This window comes from Mustela lutreola, chromosome 4 (genome assembly GCF_030435805.1).
Source record: "Mustela lutreola isolate mMusLut2 chromosome 4, mMusLut2.pri, whole genome shotgun sequence".
Classification (NCBI taxonomy): domain Eukaryota; kingdom Metazoa; phylum Chordata; class Mammalia; order Carnivora; family Mustelidae; genus Mustela; species Mustela lutreola.
This window is the reverse complement of record NC_081293.1, coordinates 116,418,066-116,436,196: the sequence shown is the minus strand read 5'-3', so window position 1 is coordinate 116,436,196 and position 18,131 is coordinate 116,418,066. Positions and strand designations below refer to the sequence as shown.

The window sequence follows — 18,131 nt, the reverse complement described above, 5'->3', positions numbered from 1 at the left end:
AAGCCCCGCATCGGGGCTTTCTGCTAGCACAGAGCCTGCTTCCACCTCTCTCTCTGCCTACTTGTGATCTCTGTCAAATAAATAAAATCTTTAAAAAAAAAAATGATAATGCGACTACGGTACTGACCAGTTCTAAGTGACGGGAATGCTGATATTTTAGTTGTCAGCTCTGAGTTAACATTTGTTTGCCCATTATTTATCACTGTCTACTTGAAGGATTTTAAAAACATTTTTCATGGGGTAGCTGGGTGGCTCAGTTGGTCAAGCATCTGCCTTCAGCATCTCCCTCTCCCTCTGCCCTTCCCTTCTGCTTGTGCTGGCACACCCTCTCAAATAAATATATATAAAAACATTTTTCACATAAAAAGATAAGCTCAAAGTTTCATAGTAACCTACTAAAAAGGACTGTATGTTTATCTAGTCTTGGTAACCAAACTGTTCTGAGATCTTCATACTTTAAATATAAACAAGCTTTGAGAGAGTCCTTTTTTTTGTTCCAAAGATCGTATTTCATTTACCAATAATTGTAATAAAGCTCATTTATGTAAATAATATTAAGCTTATTACCCTAGGTTAGGGGGTGAGGCAGGTAGACAGTGAGACAGACATTCACCATCTTCTCCCCAACAATGTGGCTGGAAAAATACGGTCTCACTAACCCTGCTGTGTGAGCAGCACTCCAGGAGTGCTGTACAGGAGCGGGCTCCCGGGGGTACAGAATTTGAGCTGGAGACTGAAGCCCAGGCTGGACTTTAAAATGTGGACACACTGAGAGGATGGTGGCCAGGGAGAGGCAAATCCATGCTCACGGGTCTGAAATAAACCAGTATGACTGTTCTTTTAGGTTCAAGTTTTGAAACTGCTTGTGAACTTGTCTGAAAATCCAGCCATGGCAGATGGACTACTTAGTGCCCAGGTAAATAGCTAAGATACATGTTTTATAACTATATGAATATATAGATATGGATGGTCTAGAAAGATTTATCCCCCAAATGTTAACAGATTATCTGTGAGGAGCACAGGGTTTTGTTTTGGTTCTTTTTGCCTACACAAATTACCTAAATTTTCTATAATGAACCAATTTTACTTTTAAAAAATCATTTTGGAAGGGGCCTCCCTAACAACCACAAATTTTTTTCTCTCTCCATTTTGGGGTATACACGTATGTGACTGCATCTCTTCCCCTTGACGTGTTCATGTTCGCATGTCTCTTCATGGGCACTGAAACACTAGTCCCCAGGATGCACCACATGCAAGCCCAGCGCCAGAACACCAGTGAGCACACTCACGCAGCCTAAGAAAAAATAAAACCTAGCAAACAAACACAATAACTAAAAGCTGAGATAAGTGTTCTGAAGGAAGCGAGGGTGGTGCAGACCATGAACGGGGCTCCGCTCCTGTAAGGGAAGGACCTGTTCCTCCCTGCGCCCCGGCCCCGCAGGTTACAGTGGGCATGACGTGTCGGGGAACTGAGGAACCCCCGGGAGGGCTGAATGATGGACCTTAAAACGGATGTGGGTGTTTTTCCCAAGACTACCTTTTAGAACTCCAAGAAAATAGTATTTTTCAGCTGAAATAGTGAAACCTTTGATTCCATTAGTGTAAAGTGTAAGGGTGCATAAGATTTTATATTAGGCGATATTAGGGATAATTTTCTATCACCCACTTTTTTAATGTATTCAATGTAGTTTTAAAATGTGAAAATATGCATGAAAAATGTTTTCATGAATAATTAACACTCATGGTTTCCTTTTTCAGGTGGACTCCTCATTCCTTTCCCTCTATGACGGCCACGTGGCAAAGGAGATTCTTCTTCGAGTTCTTACATTCTCCCAGAATATAAGTAACTGCCTCAAAAAAGAAGGCTGCTTAGCTGTTCAGCCTGCTTTCCCTAAAGGTTCCTTCTTTTTCCTGCTATATGGAGAAGAATGTGCCCAGAAAATGAGAGCTTTAGCTGAACACCATGATGCAGACGTGAAGGAAAAGGTAACGGTCCTACCCAGGTTCTGATGGCGGCAGTTTTCATCTTCCAGCTGCCGAGTCTAAACAGTAGATCTCACATTTCATCATTAACACAGAGGGACCCTGCCATGGTCTTCCGGTTTATTTTGAACCATTTTATTGATATCAAATGAATAGAAGAGCTTGTTCTGACATCATTTCTTTTCATTTTGCCGTTTGCTGAGTTTACTTTGGTTACCTCCTTGATGTGACCAGCCAGTTGCCTTATTTACGAGTAAGCTAACCTCCTGCCCGTCTGAGACCTATTCGTGTGTGACTGGCTGGCTGGTTCAGGGCTGCTGCAGGAACGACCTTGGTCTTGCGCTTGTGAGGAGCTGCCCAGACATACTGCTTTCCCGAGTCTAATCTGAGTCAGACTGGCTTCTCGTCCTCACCACGCCCATTGGGTATGGTGGGCTGGGGCCAGTCTGATTGTCCATCTGTAGGCAACTGGTGAAATCAGTTATCTTAAAAGAAACAAGGAAGCCTGACTGTGCTTATGTGGAAAGGCCTCCAGAAAATGTGGATGTGTTTTTTAAATGAAAACTATGCTTCTATCCGGAGAATAGTTTCTAGAACGATAGCCAGATTCCAGGGAGTGGGACTGAGGAAAGGACTTTTTTATGTATACCTTCTTCTACTGTTTGAATTTTTTTAACCATCAGCACAAATTTTGTAAATTTTTTAAATAAAAAGGAAAAAGGTTTCTACACATTTTCTCTTAATAATACTTTATTCATTAATTTTCGTATTTTACATAGCTGAAATTTTCATACATTGTAAATTTTAGTCATTGTCACAATAGCTTATGGAATAAAAATACTATTAACAGACTTCGGTTCAGCCAGGTCTTCTGTAATATTCCAGTTCTTCCCCATCACCATGCCCAGTACGAGGCAAGTCAGTGTGCAGGCCGCAGCTTTCCTGCTCCGGGTATTTAAGGCAAAGAGCTGTGCGAGTATGTTAGATCTCATTTGTACATACAGGGATTTCCATAGGAAGTCACAAATCCTCAAACAGAAAAGTGTGTTTTCAGGGCTAGCCTGACACAAAAATCAAACTTGCAAGAAGTATTTTTACAGTAGAGAGGTGAAACCACGGACGTTCCCAGCTGGCTACAGCAGTTGGGGATAGATGCTGGCTGAGAACACTGCTTAGGCTTGCAGTGCTGACAAAAGTCCTCGTTCCCTGAAAGGCACATTTCTTTATAATGAATTTTTTAATCTGCCTCATTTAATTGAAAATATGTAGTCAAATGGGCACTGGATTAGAAAATAAATTGGGCTCTGATGTGCTTCAGCAGCACTGCATTCTAAAACCCCATCTCTTGTTTTCTGTTTTTAGTTTGAGTAGCTAATACTATTTCCTGGAGATCAGAGCACTGAGTCTGAAATGTCAGAATGCTAGAGAAAAAAGGGGAGTCCTTTTTAACTATCCTGATCTTTGTCTGTTGGGGTCAGGGCACATCTTAGTTTCTGTTGGCTGAGATGGCCCACAGTGTGGGATCCCTGCTGTGGGCAAGGAGGAGCCTCTTTACCACAGGGGCTCGTCCGTAAAACCTGTCGGGGTCCAGGGGGTGCCAGCTAATCAAATGAGCAAAATGAAAGTGATCACAGACAACAGAGTGAGAGGCATCACGCCACACCTCAACCTGAATGGAGGCAAGAAAGTGGATTTGGCTTATTTTTCAAAATTTCGTTTTGCTTTTGTATTTAAACCTTGCAAAAGGTAGCTAAGTGAAAACATGGAAGCCATGTGAAACAAATGTGATTCTACGAGAAGAGATGAAGCTCCCACGTACTTCTTCGCGAAATAAAAGGTCAGCATAGAAAAAAGGTGAAGGGTAATAGAAACTAAAGCTCGCAATCGGGCCTAGGAAAACGCGGCAGGCCCGTTAAGCAGAACTGGAACAAAGTGCTTGGAAACCTGCACTTCCATGGTACACGTGAATGCAGGAATCATGTTAAGGCCATTCATGGAGAAGACAAAGTAAGACGAACTTGGTCTGCTTCACAGAGCAGAGGTAAGAGGTGAATTCTCAACGTGGCGTGCAACAGCAGGGAAGGCGACCACACAGGTGAGCATGAGGACACCAGCCCCCCTCCCCCGCGACCTCATCCCCATCAACCTACCAGCTCCATTCCCGTCTGCTTGCTAGGATGTTCCTTTGGAGTGAAAAGGTTTAGGGCTGTTCTGTTTTTCTCCTGAAGGCTATATTACAGGGAAATTGTGCTTTTACTGCCCCAAATCACACACATTCACATACATTATACATACACATTTCCCCTGGACTGATTTGCATCTCTGTAAGATAAAAATGCTAAATTCTGATAAAGATCATTGACATTTACTTTGGCTATCACTCTTTAAATTTACAAAGGAGATAAAGTTGTCCTCAGGGTTTCATGTCCTAAATATATATATGGTTGAATCTGCAGCAACAAGACACTATCAAAAGCAGCATGAGCCTATTTTCAGCTTTCAGAGCTACCAATCTATATTAGGCAGTGATGTCTTAAGAAATAATGTTCTCTCTTATATTTTCAAAGTGCTTAAAAAAAAAAAACACACTACTTATTCACATTTTTTGGAGGTAGGTCAAATGTCTTGTTCCACGTGAGGAAACTGAGGCATAGTGAGCACAGGTGACTTACTGCAGGATACACAGAAAATCTGTGGTGGAAAAGGGATTAAAACTGAGATAAAGTGGCTAACAGGTGGCGTGCATATATGTATATGAAAATAAATAGATTACCGCCTGGGTAGCATTTGCTGTAGAAAACCTGTTTTGATTATTTTGTGTAAATAATGTTTGCTTCATGGAGACTGGGGAGCCAGGAGCACAGGATGGGCCTCTCCTGTGTCTGATCAGCTCTGGTGGTAGGTAGAGCAGTCAAGGGCCACAGTGCCCCTACAGGACTAAACTCTGGTCAGCTAAGTCCCCAAAACCATTTCTTTCTTAACTGCTGGTGTTCCACACTAGCTTAGTCAAAGTAGAATCGGGCTTAGAGGTCACTCAATATAAAAATATAAGCCATGTGAATCCTGTAAAACAGACTACATAGACCTGATCGATACATTCATAGTTGGAATAAAGGAGGTGGGAAAATGAGTAGATGGAGAGGAAATGGAATAGAGAATTAACATTTGAAGAACAGCATTTGTCTCTGTAAAATATTATTTCCTGGCAGTTATCTTTGTGCTTAGCAGGTCTGACTTTTAGATTAAAAATAGAAAATGTCACCAATCATGTCCTCCTAAGCAACCCCCTTCCCTGTCCCTCGCCAGCTTTGCTTCTGATTTGAGGATTGTAGATGTAAAAGAGAAAATACTCTTCCTCTTTTAAAAATGGGAACTTCGCCCAACCTCTTATGTTTCTATGCTTAGAAAAATAAATCACTGCACATCTGGCATATAAGCTCATCTGACCGAGCAGGGAGGGCTGCTGTAAGCGTGTGGGTGGCGGTGTCCTCATGTCCTCTAATGTGAACAGAAAACAGGTTTAGGTGTGCAACCTCTGAAACCGTCTCGTTAGATAGACTCACCTTGTAGGAGGCCCTTAAAATCCATTTTCATAACATCCGACTTCTACCATTACACTATAATATTAAAATGAAAAAAATTCCATTGCAATGCTTACATTATTCAGAGGGTTCTAATTCCCCTTAGCCAATCTGCTAAGGGGAACTCCTGCTTCTCTGTAAGGATTGGCAGGCGGAGCAGCAAGCAAGTTACCACGCAAAACAGAACACTAACCCATCGAAGTTGTTTCCTAAGTGTCGGAAATCCTCGTGTTCATGCATTTGTGAGTCCGTCTGAGCTTTGCAGTTACCTTCATCACTGACGGCTCCTGCGCTCACATTTATTCAGAGTTGTCCTCATCAGTATTGAGGTATCTGGATTCTCCATGCTTCAAGACAAAAAAATCTTCCGTCTTAAGTCCGTATCTTCCTAGAGCCTCGCTCAGCTTCACTGGGGGCTCCAAGTAATGCTGGCAAAGGGCAGACGAGGGGAGGGGAGGAATGGAAAAGGATTAACCATGCATGTATTTGGGGGATATTTCAAGTAAGAGTTGAAACTAAAATGACCAACATATGGGGGCACCTGGGTGTCTCAGTGGGTTAAAGCCTCTGCCTTCGGCTCAGGTCATGAGCTCAGGGTCCTGGGATCAAGCCCCGAGTTGGGCTCTCTGCTCAGCAGGGAGCCTGCTTCCTCCTCTCTCTCTCTGCCTACTTGTGATCTCTGTCAAATGGGTAAATATAATCTTTTAAAAAAATAAAAAATAATAAAATGATTAACATATGCCTCCTTAACATCCTTTTCATTCAAGCAGCAGATGAGTCCATCACAGTTTCTGATCTAGAGTCATCACTTCGGCCAGCAGAAATACCAAACTTAGCTGTCCAAGTACCATGAAAGTCAAATGTGGTGCCAGCCTAGACTGAACATACTAGACTACACAACATCCGGTCACGGCTTCACTACACGAAATTCCAGCCTAAATGGAATCAATACCAAAGATAGTATTACAGAATGAGATGTTACCAAGATCTTTGAAGAGGACAGAAGCTTAGGTTATATAAGTCAGAGTGCGTATGTGTAAGCAAACTCTGGAGAAAAGATTTCTGGCTCACAGACGGTCGTTCCCCTCAAACCGCCAGCCAGGCATCGACGAGAGCTCTAGTCTCCAGCATACAAGGAGGACCCAGAGGACAGAGCTAAGACAGGTCAAATTTAGTCATTTCCCCTTCTCCTTTATCCCGAGGTTCTTCTTTTCTCCATTTCAACTAGAAAAGCTATAAAATGAGAAGTATAAAATAGGAATAAAAAAATCTATCGATGGGTCTGCTTCCACCCGTCAGACAACATCTGACCTCAGAGCGCTGATCTGGAGTAGCCAGCATCCGTCTACTCCCAGAGCGATACGGGAATGCTAAGAAACAGATAAGATGTTATCACACTGTGTAACACAACGTGGGGAGAGAGAGGGAGGAGTGATAAGCACTGGGGATGGAAGTTTAATTTTACATACCACAGGTTAAGAGCAGGTTAAGAGATCCTCTATGAGAAGGTAGTGTTTGACCCAAGACCTGGCAGAGGACGACACTGGGCTTGGGAGGCAGTTGGGGAAGATGAGTGGGAGGGAAGCTACTGACTTGAGTCAAGGCATAAAGGTCATGGCCTTTGAGAGTGCTGAGAACAGATGGGAAGGGGCAAAGTGGTGACAGTGCAAGTAGTGAAAAGTAGTCCAAGTGTGAAATACTCTGGGGGTGGGTGCACCTGGCTGGCTCAGTTAGTAGAACATGCAACTCGCTTGATCTTGGGGTCATGTATTCGAGCCCCATGTTGCAGGGAGAGATTACTTATGTATGCTGAAGTTTGAGCTGACTGCATGCGGGGTGAACAGGATGGGGGACAGGAGAAAAGGCCAGGTTTTGATCTGAGTAACTAGGACCATGTTCCAAGATGTAAAAGAAGCAAGTTTGAGGGAAGATCAGAACTCAAGTTTTTAGTACCTGATGGACATCCAAGTGAAGATGTCAAACAGGGAGTTGGGTATATAAACATGGATTATGGAGAAAGAAACATGGATTAAGGTACAGTGGACCAATGGCCCTAAGACCAAAGATACACCCAATCAAGGGAGTGACCCACTAGAGATGAGGCCCACAGATGGGGTCAGAGGGCACTCCCTGCTTTGGGGGTGGGGGATGGGGACATGGTGACCCCAAAGAGACAGCCAGTGATGTACTAGGTGTTAAGACACACAGGTTGGCTAATACGTATTAGCGACATGATCTTTTCTCCTCCCTCACTGGCTTCTGCATCATGGAGGAAATTGCTAATATTCCCAATAAAGTGTAACTTTAACAGCTTTAAGTCTAAATATTTCCCTTATAAAACTGTTAGTATAAGAGATTCAAAAATTAAATTCTTTCCCATTGAAAAAGGACTTGCTTCGTTAAGTTGCACCATCCCTGCCCCCCTGCAATACACACACACCCGAGTGCTCTACAAGTCTTGGCCAAAAACACACTGACACAATCACCCTACACTAATTGTTTCTTTGCTCAACACTTTAGTAATAGGCTCTAATTTACTGTGGACTTTGAGGTTGCCTTCTGAGTTTCTTCACGGGTCAATTGTTGGCTGTTTTGGCCATTGAGAAGGTAACCCTAGAAGAAGGCAAGGAAGCCTTCCGAGTGACTGGTGGCAATCTCATTGTCCAAACACTTTAGTCCCACAAGTGAGGTAAAAATGCCCCACGGCCAAACAGCAGGTATGAATCCAGCAAGACAGCAGATGAGAGGAGTGGAGGGGCAGAGGAAGTGCCCAGCACTCGCCCCATTCATCAACCTGCCCAGACATAACCTAGCTTACGTGATGCCTGAAATTAGGTTCCACCAAAACTAGTGAGTTTTTAAAAGTTTTAGTGCTTAAAAACATCACGTAGAAATCCCACTCATAATTGCTGACACAGACTAGATGTTGCCATATATACAACTTTTTAAGTGTTGCCAAGTGAAGGACATCCTCAGTCTGCTGTTACAGTAAGTAGCTATTAGAACTACCTCTATGCAAATCACGTTAAAGTGTTTACCCATAGGGTAAATATCCAAAAATTCTTTATAATTGAACAAATTCAGAGTTGCCCAGGTTATGCATCTAATGCAAAGTGTGAACATATTCTGGGACGCCTGGGTGGCTCAGTTGGTTGGACGACTGCCTTCGGCTCAGGTCATGGTCCTGGAGTCCCGGGATCGAGTCCTGCATCGGGCTCCCAGCTCCATGGGGAGTCTGCTTCTCTCTCTGACCTTCTCCTCATTCATGCTCTCTCTCACTGTCTCTCTCTCAAGTAAATAAATAAAATCTTTAAAAAAAGAAAAAAAAAAAGTGTGAACATATTCTGAATTGCTAAGATTAATGAATTTGTTACAGGTTTCATTAAGAAATAAAGATGGTGGTTAGATTTTTAACGGGAAGAATTCCTGGGAGGCTGAATACCACTAACTTTTGAAGATGGTGGTTTCTATCTTCTCATCTTCCTCATCTCAGGAAAGTAATTGGGAAGATAGTCACGCTCTTCATTTAAAAATCTAGGAGTCATCCTTGATCTTTTTCTTTGAACAGATGTAATAAAATAGTGGGACTTTATCTAAGTCTCTCTGTAGATCATATATAGACACGTGTACCTAGACCTACACACATGAGCTACATCTATGGGATAAGAAAGCCACTGAATAGTACGGTACAGCCACAGGAAACCAGCATCGAATTTCCCCTTCACATACATGCAGGCACTCTTGTTCTCATTCATTCTCCCTGGCCCTGGGGTCATTCATTCACTGGCTCCCCGAGAGCGCCTGGCTCAGGGATGCTATATCATGGGGTGGGAATTTGGACTTGGGGCTGGAGAGGGTGGACAGGCCAGAAACAGAGCAGAGGTAGTTCCTTCAACAGCCTGAAAACACAGGGTTCCTGCAACGCGGCCCTGGGATGAGGAAGAGGCTACACAAAGCAAAGGAGAAGATGCCAAGTTCAACCATCCATTTCTAAATTTTGCATAGGGTAGGAACCGAATCCAGGAAAGGAGAAAACGTTTTGCTATCCCTCTACGTGATCCCAGAACCTTGGTTAATAGCAGAGTTCTAGGACTCACCTACCTTACGGAAAAAATCAGCTCTTCTGCGTTAGTCTAGGAATAAAACCACCATTTATCCCACCACCTGGCACATAGCACCCCGTCACTACTTCCTGAATAAAAAACGTACTCCTAAAAAGTTCCAAGCTGTCCAGCCTCACTTCCCATATGGCCCTCCATGTCACATCCATACTCTGACTCAACTACTTCCTCACCATTCTCCTTTGCTTGCTTCCTCCAATCCTATGCTCTGCCCCTTTCTCTTGAAATGCCTTCCTACCTTGCCTTCTCACAGGGAAGTTCAGATGTCCCCTCTTCCAGGAAGCCCTCCCTCCCTGATCCTTCCAAATCACTAACAGTCCATGACTCGTGAGACCACCTTGTCCCACAGTGAAGCACTTCTTTCCACGCCTGTTTTAGAATTACACCCCCTTATCCCTTCTGCTAGAACAAAAGCCCCTTCGAGGCGGTGGCAGGTGGGGGCGGGGGGGGGTGTGGAACATGACGGTTCATTTTTCTATTTCCAAGACTATACAGGTTTGGTTCTATAAACACATGCTTCAGTGACAGAAATAAGCCCAAAGCACAGCATGTAAGGAGATTTTCTCGCTGTATATAAATACCGTTTTACCAGCTAGTGTGAGCGATCCCCTTACTACACGAGAGGGCTGCGCACATGTGATGCCAGTCGGGCCTCTGAGCTCACTGCAGGGGGAGCGGACACTGGAACCCTCTCAGGTCAAGCACATAACCAAAGTGATGTTTACCACGATCAGACTCACCTCATTTGCTAAGGCAAAAGTTCCCCAGTGAATTGCCACAGATTTCCTTGTCTGAACGTCAATGTGAATCCTCACAGCTTCTTCCGGGTCTACGTGCTGGTATTTCATAAACCACCTGATAAAACAGCAATTTATTAATTCTGGCCTTTGGAATACACCCTCAATTCTAATTACTGCTTCATTTAATCAGCCTTGAAACGTTCTGCACAGGACTGAGAAAGGCAAAAGCCATCTCTTTTAAGTATACTTTTCTGCTGGAAGACAAAATAAGCAAAGATCTTAAATTGCCACACGCTTGCTAAGTCTCAAGCAAAGCTCCCCTTTGCAAGCCAAGATGTCATTTCACGAGCATTTGATTTTACTGACCATTTATTCTGAAGGTATGTTCTACTCTTAAAGAAGCAGAGTCTTTGCAATCCTGGTATGAATCAAAGAAACTAAGGGGTCAAGAGCTAGAAGCCAAAAGCGTGATTCAGGATAACCTGAATAAACTTGCTGAAACCATTGTTTTTTTAGCTTGCTAAAGCAAAAAGCAAACAAAAATTAGTGTAGGATATTTAAAGACTGGGAGCAAAAAAAAAAAATCAGTTGCTATGCAAGGATGTTATTTAAACACCATACACCATACTGAACAGTGAGGTGTAGGATTTAGAGGGAGAGAACCTGCGGGGGGCTACGGGGAGCCTGTGGAGACAGTGTGAGGCTGCCCGAAGTCTGGGGAGGGCAGGGCCCTGGAGGCTGGGGCCTGCACGGAGACCCCAGCTCTACCCCTGCTGGGTGTGTGGAGCTCAGGCCTTCGGCTCCCAGCTCTGCTGCATCGAGACTCACGGACCTGGACTCAACACAGGTGCTTCTGTGTTTCACAGAACACACCACGGACAAGTTCATTGGCAACAGCTAAAGGGTTGTTATTTACTGTTGGGAGCTGCCGAGCCCCCTGGGAGGCTGGAAACAAAGCCACTGTGTTCTACTCAACAGCGGGTCAGAAAAGCACAGTTCTGTCCTGCCTCCTGACACTCGGATCCCAGGCAAGATGCAAACAGCTTTTGGTGTTTCTACTGATTTTTTTTTTCTTTAAACTCCTATAGCCAATCAAAGCGATGGACATACTCCTTTCCACCCTTCATGTCTATCTGACATAAATTCAGAATTTTTATTTTGGTGTGAAAGTTAAAATAAAAACAACATCCTGGGGCACTTGGCTGGCTCAGTCGGTGGAACATGTGACTCTCTATTTTGGGGACATGAGTTCAAGCCCCATGTTGGGCATAGAGCTTACTTAAACAACAACAAAACGCAAAACAGAACTTCTTACCAGCTTGCATAGAATATCTGGTGACAGATCCCCACAGGGATACTACTGAAAGCTGCCTGGGGGTAATCATCGTACATTCAGAGAGTACTGAAACTGTGCTGGGAACCTTACTTCTAAAACTGTTAGTACTGACCAGAGAGATGGATCATGCAGCAGAAGCTACACAGCCTAATTCTTAGAGCAAATACTGTGCTGCTGGCCTCTCCCAACTTAGTAACAGGACAGCTGCAATGCAAGCAGGAAGGGGGAATTCTGTGATTTTTATAGTGAATTTGTACACAATATACCAACACATATATGGGATCTTTATATATTGTGACACAGGAAAAATCTTCAGAATTACAAATAAGGTATTCTAATATATTAAGAATACCCTGAGGGGTGCCTGAGTGGCTCAGTCGGTTAAGTATCTGCCTTCCGCTCAGGTCATGATCCCAGGGTCCTGGGATCAACCCCCACATTGGGCTCCCTGCTCAGCAAGGAGCCTCTCCAAGTCCCTCTCCAAGGGACTTGGACTTCTCTCCAAGTCCCGCTGCTTGTGTTCCCTCTCTCACTGTGTCTGTCAAATAAATAAAATCTTAAAAATTTTTTTAAAAAGAGGTGGAAAACCAAAGATCAAAGACAACTGATTCATAGTAATTTTTAAAAATAGGGTAGAAGTACCTAGCGCCTTAAAGACACTAGGGGAAAAAAAAAGAAAAAAGCCTTAATAAACAGTGAAGAAATGGTTTTAGTGAGCTTTAAAAGTTAAATACAACAAAATCAGATGGAAATAGTCAGATTTGCACAATTCATTTTTGAGTTAGTGTTTCTCCTGCTTGTGGGATTGCCGAAATTAAACGCCATCCTACATACAATTCTGTATCTGTGCCTGTACCACAGGAAAGAAGGCATGTCTTCTACTATTGGTGTTTATTTTCTCTTAACTGGTATCTGTCACCCAGCGTTCACTGAAATCGGGCTGCATTCTCTGAAATCACCTCTCTTTCCCTGAGCCGGACAATATGAAGGAGAGCACAGGCAGGGCCGGGTCTCCTGGGTCTCCAGTGCCTTGTGACCTTCAACCGCTCTGACTGCAGGCAAGGCGGGTACAGCGGGTACAGTGGGAACAGCCACACTGAGGGACACGGGACCAGTGCAAGGGACTCACTGCTCGGATTCCTCACTTGTTCTCCGCCCAGGGCAGGAGAGCTACAGCCTGGGGACGGGCTCGCGGGACGTGGAGCGGAAGGTGGTTGCAGAGAGTTCCCCACGTGACGAACAAGAGCCGGCTTAGCTCTGCTGACTGGCTGATCAGTTTAACCCAAGTCAGAACCGTACCTGAACTTGCAGCTAGGCTGCAGCAATTCTTTAACCCTGGTCCAGCTTTCCTGGCGACAGGATCTCGGATTCTGAGTCATCACGTAACAGTATGACGGACTGAGATACTTGACAAGAACTGAATCTGACCCACCAACCTCCGAAATCACCGCCAGTAACAAACATCCACCGTTAAAATCACAAACGATACCCCAAATTATCCCGAATTCGAAACTCCTTTAGAGTCAGGCCACCCGTCATGGAGCAGGGCTGCCTCCCGGGGGGCCCCCACACACCTGGGTTCATACGCGCCAATGGGAATAGCCGCGAGGTCAAAGGGGCCAAACCGTTTTCCTATCTCTTTGAAAGCCGGGCAATAACCAGTGTCTCCTGCGAAAAAAAACCGACTCCAGGGCCCCAAGACAGACCAGCTGCCCCACAGAACCTTGTTGTCATCCATGAGAGTCCTTTTACACCAGTGCTGTGAAGGGGTGAAGACAAAGGTGACCTGATCGTGGCCGGGGACACAGTTCTCCTCCCACCAGTCCAGCTCGATCACGTTCTCGCAGCCGCACTTCTGCATCCAGTCGAGGAGGCCCAGAGGCACGAACCACCGCAGCTCCGGGCCGAAGCGCTCATTCAGGGCGAGGACGGAGTTGTAGTCCAGATGGTCGTAGTGGTTGTGGCTGATGAGGACCGCGTCTATCGGGGGCAGTTCGCTCACAGTGCAGGGCGCGCGGCGGAAACGCTTGGGACCCAAGCGTTGTGACGGTGATGCGCGAGAGCTGAAGACGGGGTCAGTGAGGAAGATGAGCTCGTCCATTTCCACCATCACCGTGGCGTGTCCCAGCCACGTGACCCGCAGGCCGGCCTCCCGCACACCGGCCTCCTGGGGCTCGTCGATAAAATAAGGCTTCAGCACCGGGAGCTCTTTATCAAGTTCCTATGCAGAGAGAGAAAGAAAAGCAGCTTGTTGGAGGGGGTTAGAAAAAGGTACGTAAGAACAGAGTTTGACATAAATCAGAGAGAGAAGGGCTATTTGGGAGAGAACTGACCTCATTCAGTAAATGTGCTATTTTTGCTTATTGCTTAAAAATGCACATTTCTTTCTGAATCTGACTCCATAAAATCATGATAGTATAAGGTCTCAGTCCCAAATGCTGGAGACAAAGGGAAAATTAAATTGGCCATTCTGAGCACCGCTGAATGTATTAACCTTCTGAAAAGCTCTCTCCTATAGGTGCTGGAAGCCGAGCTGGCTGAGCCGTGGTCACTCTGCCATCGCCCCTTCACGTGGCCGGTGCCTTTGCTGTGAACACCGGTCTCAGAAGCAGCTCAGCCTGGATGGTCAACAGAACTCACAGCCATTTCTTGGCAGATCTTGTAGCTCAGATAAGAATCGGACTTTCTGAGCACACAGAGCTCAGAGCAGAGTGAGGTGCTGATACCCCAGCGACCCCCACCCCTACCCGGCCCCTGTACAGAGGGCTCTCCCCATTCCTCACCCTCAAGGCTTTCCACCACCCAGCAAGCCACAGCAAATTGTAGTCCCTGCCTGTGAAGGGATTGCTTTTGGGGGGTAAAGAGATGTAAAAATGCTAAAGACACAAAACAGAAGCATTAATTCCTTTAGTTGGTCTACATTTTCTCCTCGGATTAAGGGAGAACAAGAAGCGGCTCTGTTTTGGGATCACAGTCCTGGCTTGTATTAGTGCTTTCTGAATTGTGCTTTGGCGATCTGCTCTACAGCCGGATCGAACTCTCTTACAGGCAGATGTTGCGTGAACCGGCCGTCCTCGTGCTGGAGGGACGCTAGAGCTCCAACCTCCTTCCCCACTTCTCACCCACCCCAGAAACATTTCTTTCAAGCCTCAGTAACAGGACAAGCTCTTCTCCAGAGTAACTGGCTTTATTCATTTGACTGCCACTGGGAAACTCTTACCAGTGTCTGCTCTGCTCTGTGCTTGGGCTGGGAAGCAGGGGTAAGTCTCCTGCCGGTGCTGCCTGGCACAATGGTGCACGTTTCTTAATTGCGGCTTCACTTCCCTGCCTAAGAGTCTGTGTGCTCTTCTGTGTTCGATCTGATTTTTATTCCTACATCTATTTTCCTAAGTTGCTGCACATCAATTTTGAAGAGTCTGGTATTGGATAATTAAGGAGAAGACAAGATGTGCTACAGCCCAAGAAGAAGGAATGAAGAGCCGGGTTGCCAAAGGCATCAGGGACACGGTAACCTGTGTGAGCTGCTGCAGAACTGATGAGAAGTTCATGATGCGGAGGAAAGGAAGTCATTTCAGGTGGAGAAAATGCCCAAGCAAAGGCCCAGAGCCTAACAGGAATGTGGCATTCAGGGGCACGGGACAATCTATAAAGGATAAGAACACAGCCAGGGCCTTGAATGCTACCCAGGGACAGGAAGCATCTTAAAAGCGGGGGAGGGAGGCAGTGCCTGGCTGGCTCAAGTCAGCTAAGTGTCCAATTCTTGATTTCGGCCCAGGGCGTGATCTCAGGGTTGTGAGATCGAGCCCAGCTTCTGGCTCTGAGCTCAGCCAGGAGTCTGCTTGCGATTCTCTCCCTCTACCCCTCCCCCCACTCGTGCGTGCACATACACCCACTCTAATAAATGAATTTTAAAAAAAAGAAAGAAAGAAAGAAAGAAAAAGGCTTTTCCCAATTTAGGTTTAGAGGAAACACTTTTAGAGTGCAAATGATGACCCGGCATGCGTCACAAGAGCTGCGGTGACAGATGAAGACCAAACAAAGGAGACAGGAGTGAGACAGGCCAGAGAGGGAAGAGAGCCAAGCGGTCACAGACTGTGTGAGTGGGAAAAGGCCCATGATGGAGGAAGAGCAGGAGCAGCAGAAGTGGAGGACGACAAAGACCCCTCTTAGCCACTCTACGCCTTAGTCTCCTCATCTGAAAAATGGGTACAGTCGTACCTACACTTCGCTGTTGTGGGGACCATATCAGCAGTAGCACACTGTAAGCCCACTGTATTCTAGATGGGAAAAGAAATCGCACCCTGATGACCAGTCAGGCACCAACTTCGATGTTTTTACTGGTTTCCTTTCTCATAGTCACTAATCTAGTTAAGATCCTGAATACTACCCAGACACGTTAAAGTCTTCCTCAATGCTCAACTGTCTTCCTGTCAAACTCAATCCCTACCCAAGAGCCACCTCAAAAGCAGCCTACTTCCAGAGTACCACTCTCCCCGCCTAGAACAGCTTCACAGACTCGACTCTACTGATGACCAAAACCCGACTCACCGCCTCAGCCCCGCCGGATGCCCGCCGGTGGACTCCCCCGTTTTCCCTTCCAGCAGTGCTTTACCCAACTCCTGCAGATGGTGCCCCACCTACACGGGGCCTGCTTGAGAGCCCCTCACTATACTGATCCCACTTCTCAGATTCAAATGCCCTCTCTCTAATCCCATGGAGACCATAATCGAACTGTGTATGCTTCATGGGGCCAACACGGGGTTCTCGACAGGGACAATCACTCCAACCACTCACCCTCCATGCCATTTTGTTCATGCACCAGCCCGTGGACATTCTGCCCAAACCCTGGCTGAGTGTATAAAGGACGTATCTCATGTCTCACTCAACTTGGAATCAGTCACAGCACCCAGTGCACGGGGCAGTGACAAACACATCACTTGCTCAATAAAATGTGTTCGATGAATGAGTGTAAATTTTTCCAATCGGTTTTCAAAGTTGGTAGTTAGGGTTAGTGAACAAGAACGAATGTTCCGTGGTATCCTTTTAACAGTGGAGGAGGGGAGAGGGAGGGAATTAAATAAATAACATTGCATCTGGTACACCCATAACTGGAGGTACAGCTCCTATTAACTACATCCAGTTACAGGGGAGAAAACTATGATGGCACACACACAAGGTCACGGCGGGCCTTCACACTTACTGCTTCGTACCACTGACTCCTAAGTATGATCTCATTTAATACATATTTTTCTAGAAAACAAGTAACAGTCCAAGGATCTGATAGTAATCTGCCTCTTATTCTCCCCTGAGGATACAAGGAAACTTTTGGAGAGGGCAGCTAATGTACCTTTATCCTGATTCCAGTGACCGTTTCATGGGTATATAAATAAGGCAAAACTCATCAAATTATATTTTTTGAACAGGTGGAGCTTGGATTAGGTTATTAAAACCATTTTAAAAATCTTTAGCAGCATCATGTGTTAAAAGGGCATCAAAATATCCATAACAAAATTCCCTGAAAACATTTGCACTTTCTTTTTGCTCTAATTTTAAAAGCCACTTGAAGTTCCCAGTCTCCCATGACCTGCAGACTGGTGGGAGGTAACAAAACCCATGGCAGAGAGCTCCTGGCAGCCTCCGCTACTCTCCAAACAAAGGATTAACAGGTAAAAGCGCAAAAAGAAGCCAGTCACCAAGGACCACATATGTATGATCCTATCTATAGGAAATGTCCACAAGAGACAAATCCATAGAGACAGAAGGTAGACCGGTGATTTTCCAGGGTCTGCGGGGGTGGGGGGGCAAGAGAATTTGGGAGCTGATGACTAAGGACATGGGGTTTCTCTGTGGGAACGGCTGCACAGCTCTGAATGCCCTGAAAACCACTACAACTGTAGAGTGTGTGAATTAAAGCTCAACAAAGCTATTTTTAAAAGGCCAAGTACTGACAACACATCTGAACTAAGCAACCATACCTTCATGTTTCCTCCTGCATGCGGTTTGTTTCTAAGCCCATCACAAAAGAACACCTTATTTTAAAGAATCTGATCTCTAGCACCACTGTCCCCTAAAATGCAAAGAAACAGTCTATAACTGAGATTCCAAAAAAGACAAAATAACTTTGTCCTTTTGATCCTCAGAGTCTGAAAAAGCACGCAGAGGGGCACCCAGCTGGCTCATTTGATGGAACTCACGACTCCATCTCGGGGTCGTACGTTCAAGCCCCCTGGTGGGTGCAGAGATTATTTAAAAAAATAAAATTTTAGGGGCGCCTGGGTGGTTCAGTGGGTAAGGCCCCTGCCTTTGGCTCAGGTCATGATCCCAGGGTCCTGGGATCAGCCCCTGCATCGGGTGCCCTGCTTGGCAGGGA

At 45.4% G+C, this 18,131-nt stretch overlaps 2 protein-coding genes across 5 annotated transcripts in view; one reads left to right on the top strand and one right to left on the bottom strand.

Annotated features, from left to right (window-relative positions):
* Positions 1 to 2,715, top strand: part of ARMC10 (armadillo repeat containing 10) — a 32,937-nt gene extending 30,222 nt beyond the window's left edge. The window contains exons 5-6 of the mRNA XM_059170910.1: positions 845 to 916; positions 1,759 to 2,715. Of these exons, the coding sequence (XP_059026893.1) occupies positions 845 to 916; positions 1,759 to 2,010 (324 nt within the window). The 3' untranslated portion in view covers positions 2,011 to 2,715. The remainder of the gene's footprint in view (positions 1 to 844; positions 917 to 1,758) is intronic.
* A 2,975-nt stretch (positions 2,716 to 5,690) lies between these two features.
* The window catches only part of NAPEPLD (N-acyl phosphatidylethanolamine phospholipase D), a 48,846-nt gene continuing 36,405 nt past the window's right edge, over positions 5,691 to 18,131 (bottom strand). For all 4 annotated transcript variants that reach the window (XM_059170902.1, XM_059170905.1, XM_059170904.1 and 1 more), the window contains exons 3-5: positions 13,336 to 13,982; positions 10,426 to 10,540; positions 5,691 to 5,992 (exon numbers count right to left, since the gene is read on the bottom strand). In XM_059170902.1, coding sequence (XP_059026885.1) covers positions 5,864 to 5,992; positions 10,426 to 10,540; positions 13,336 to 13,982 — 891 coding nt within the window. In that variant the 3' untranslated portion in view covers positions 5,691 to 5,863. The remainder of the gene's footprint in view (positions 5,993 to 10,425; positions 10,541 to 13,335; positions 13,983 to 18,131) is intronic.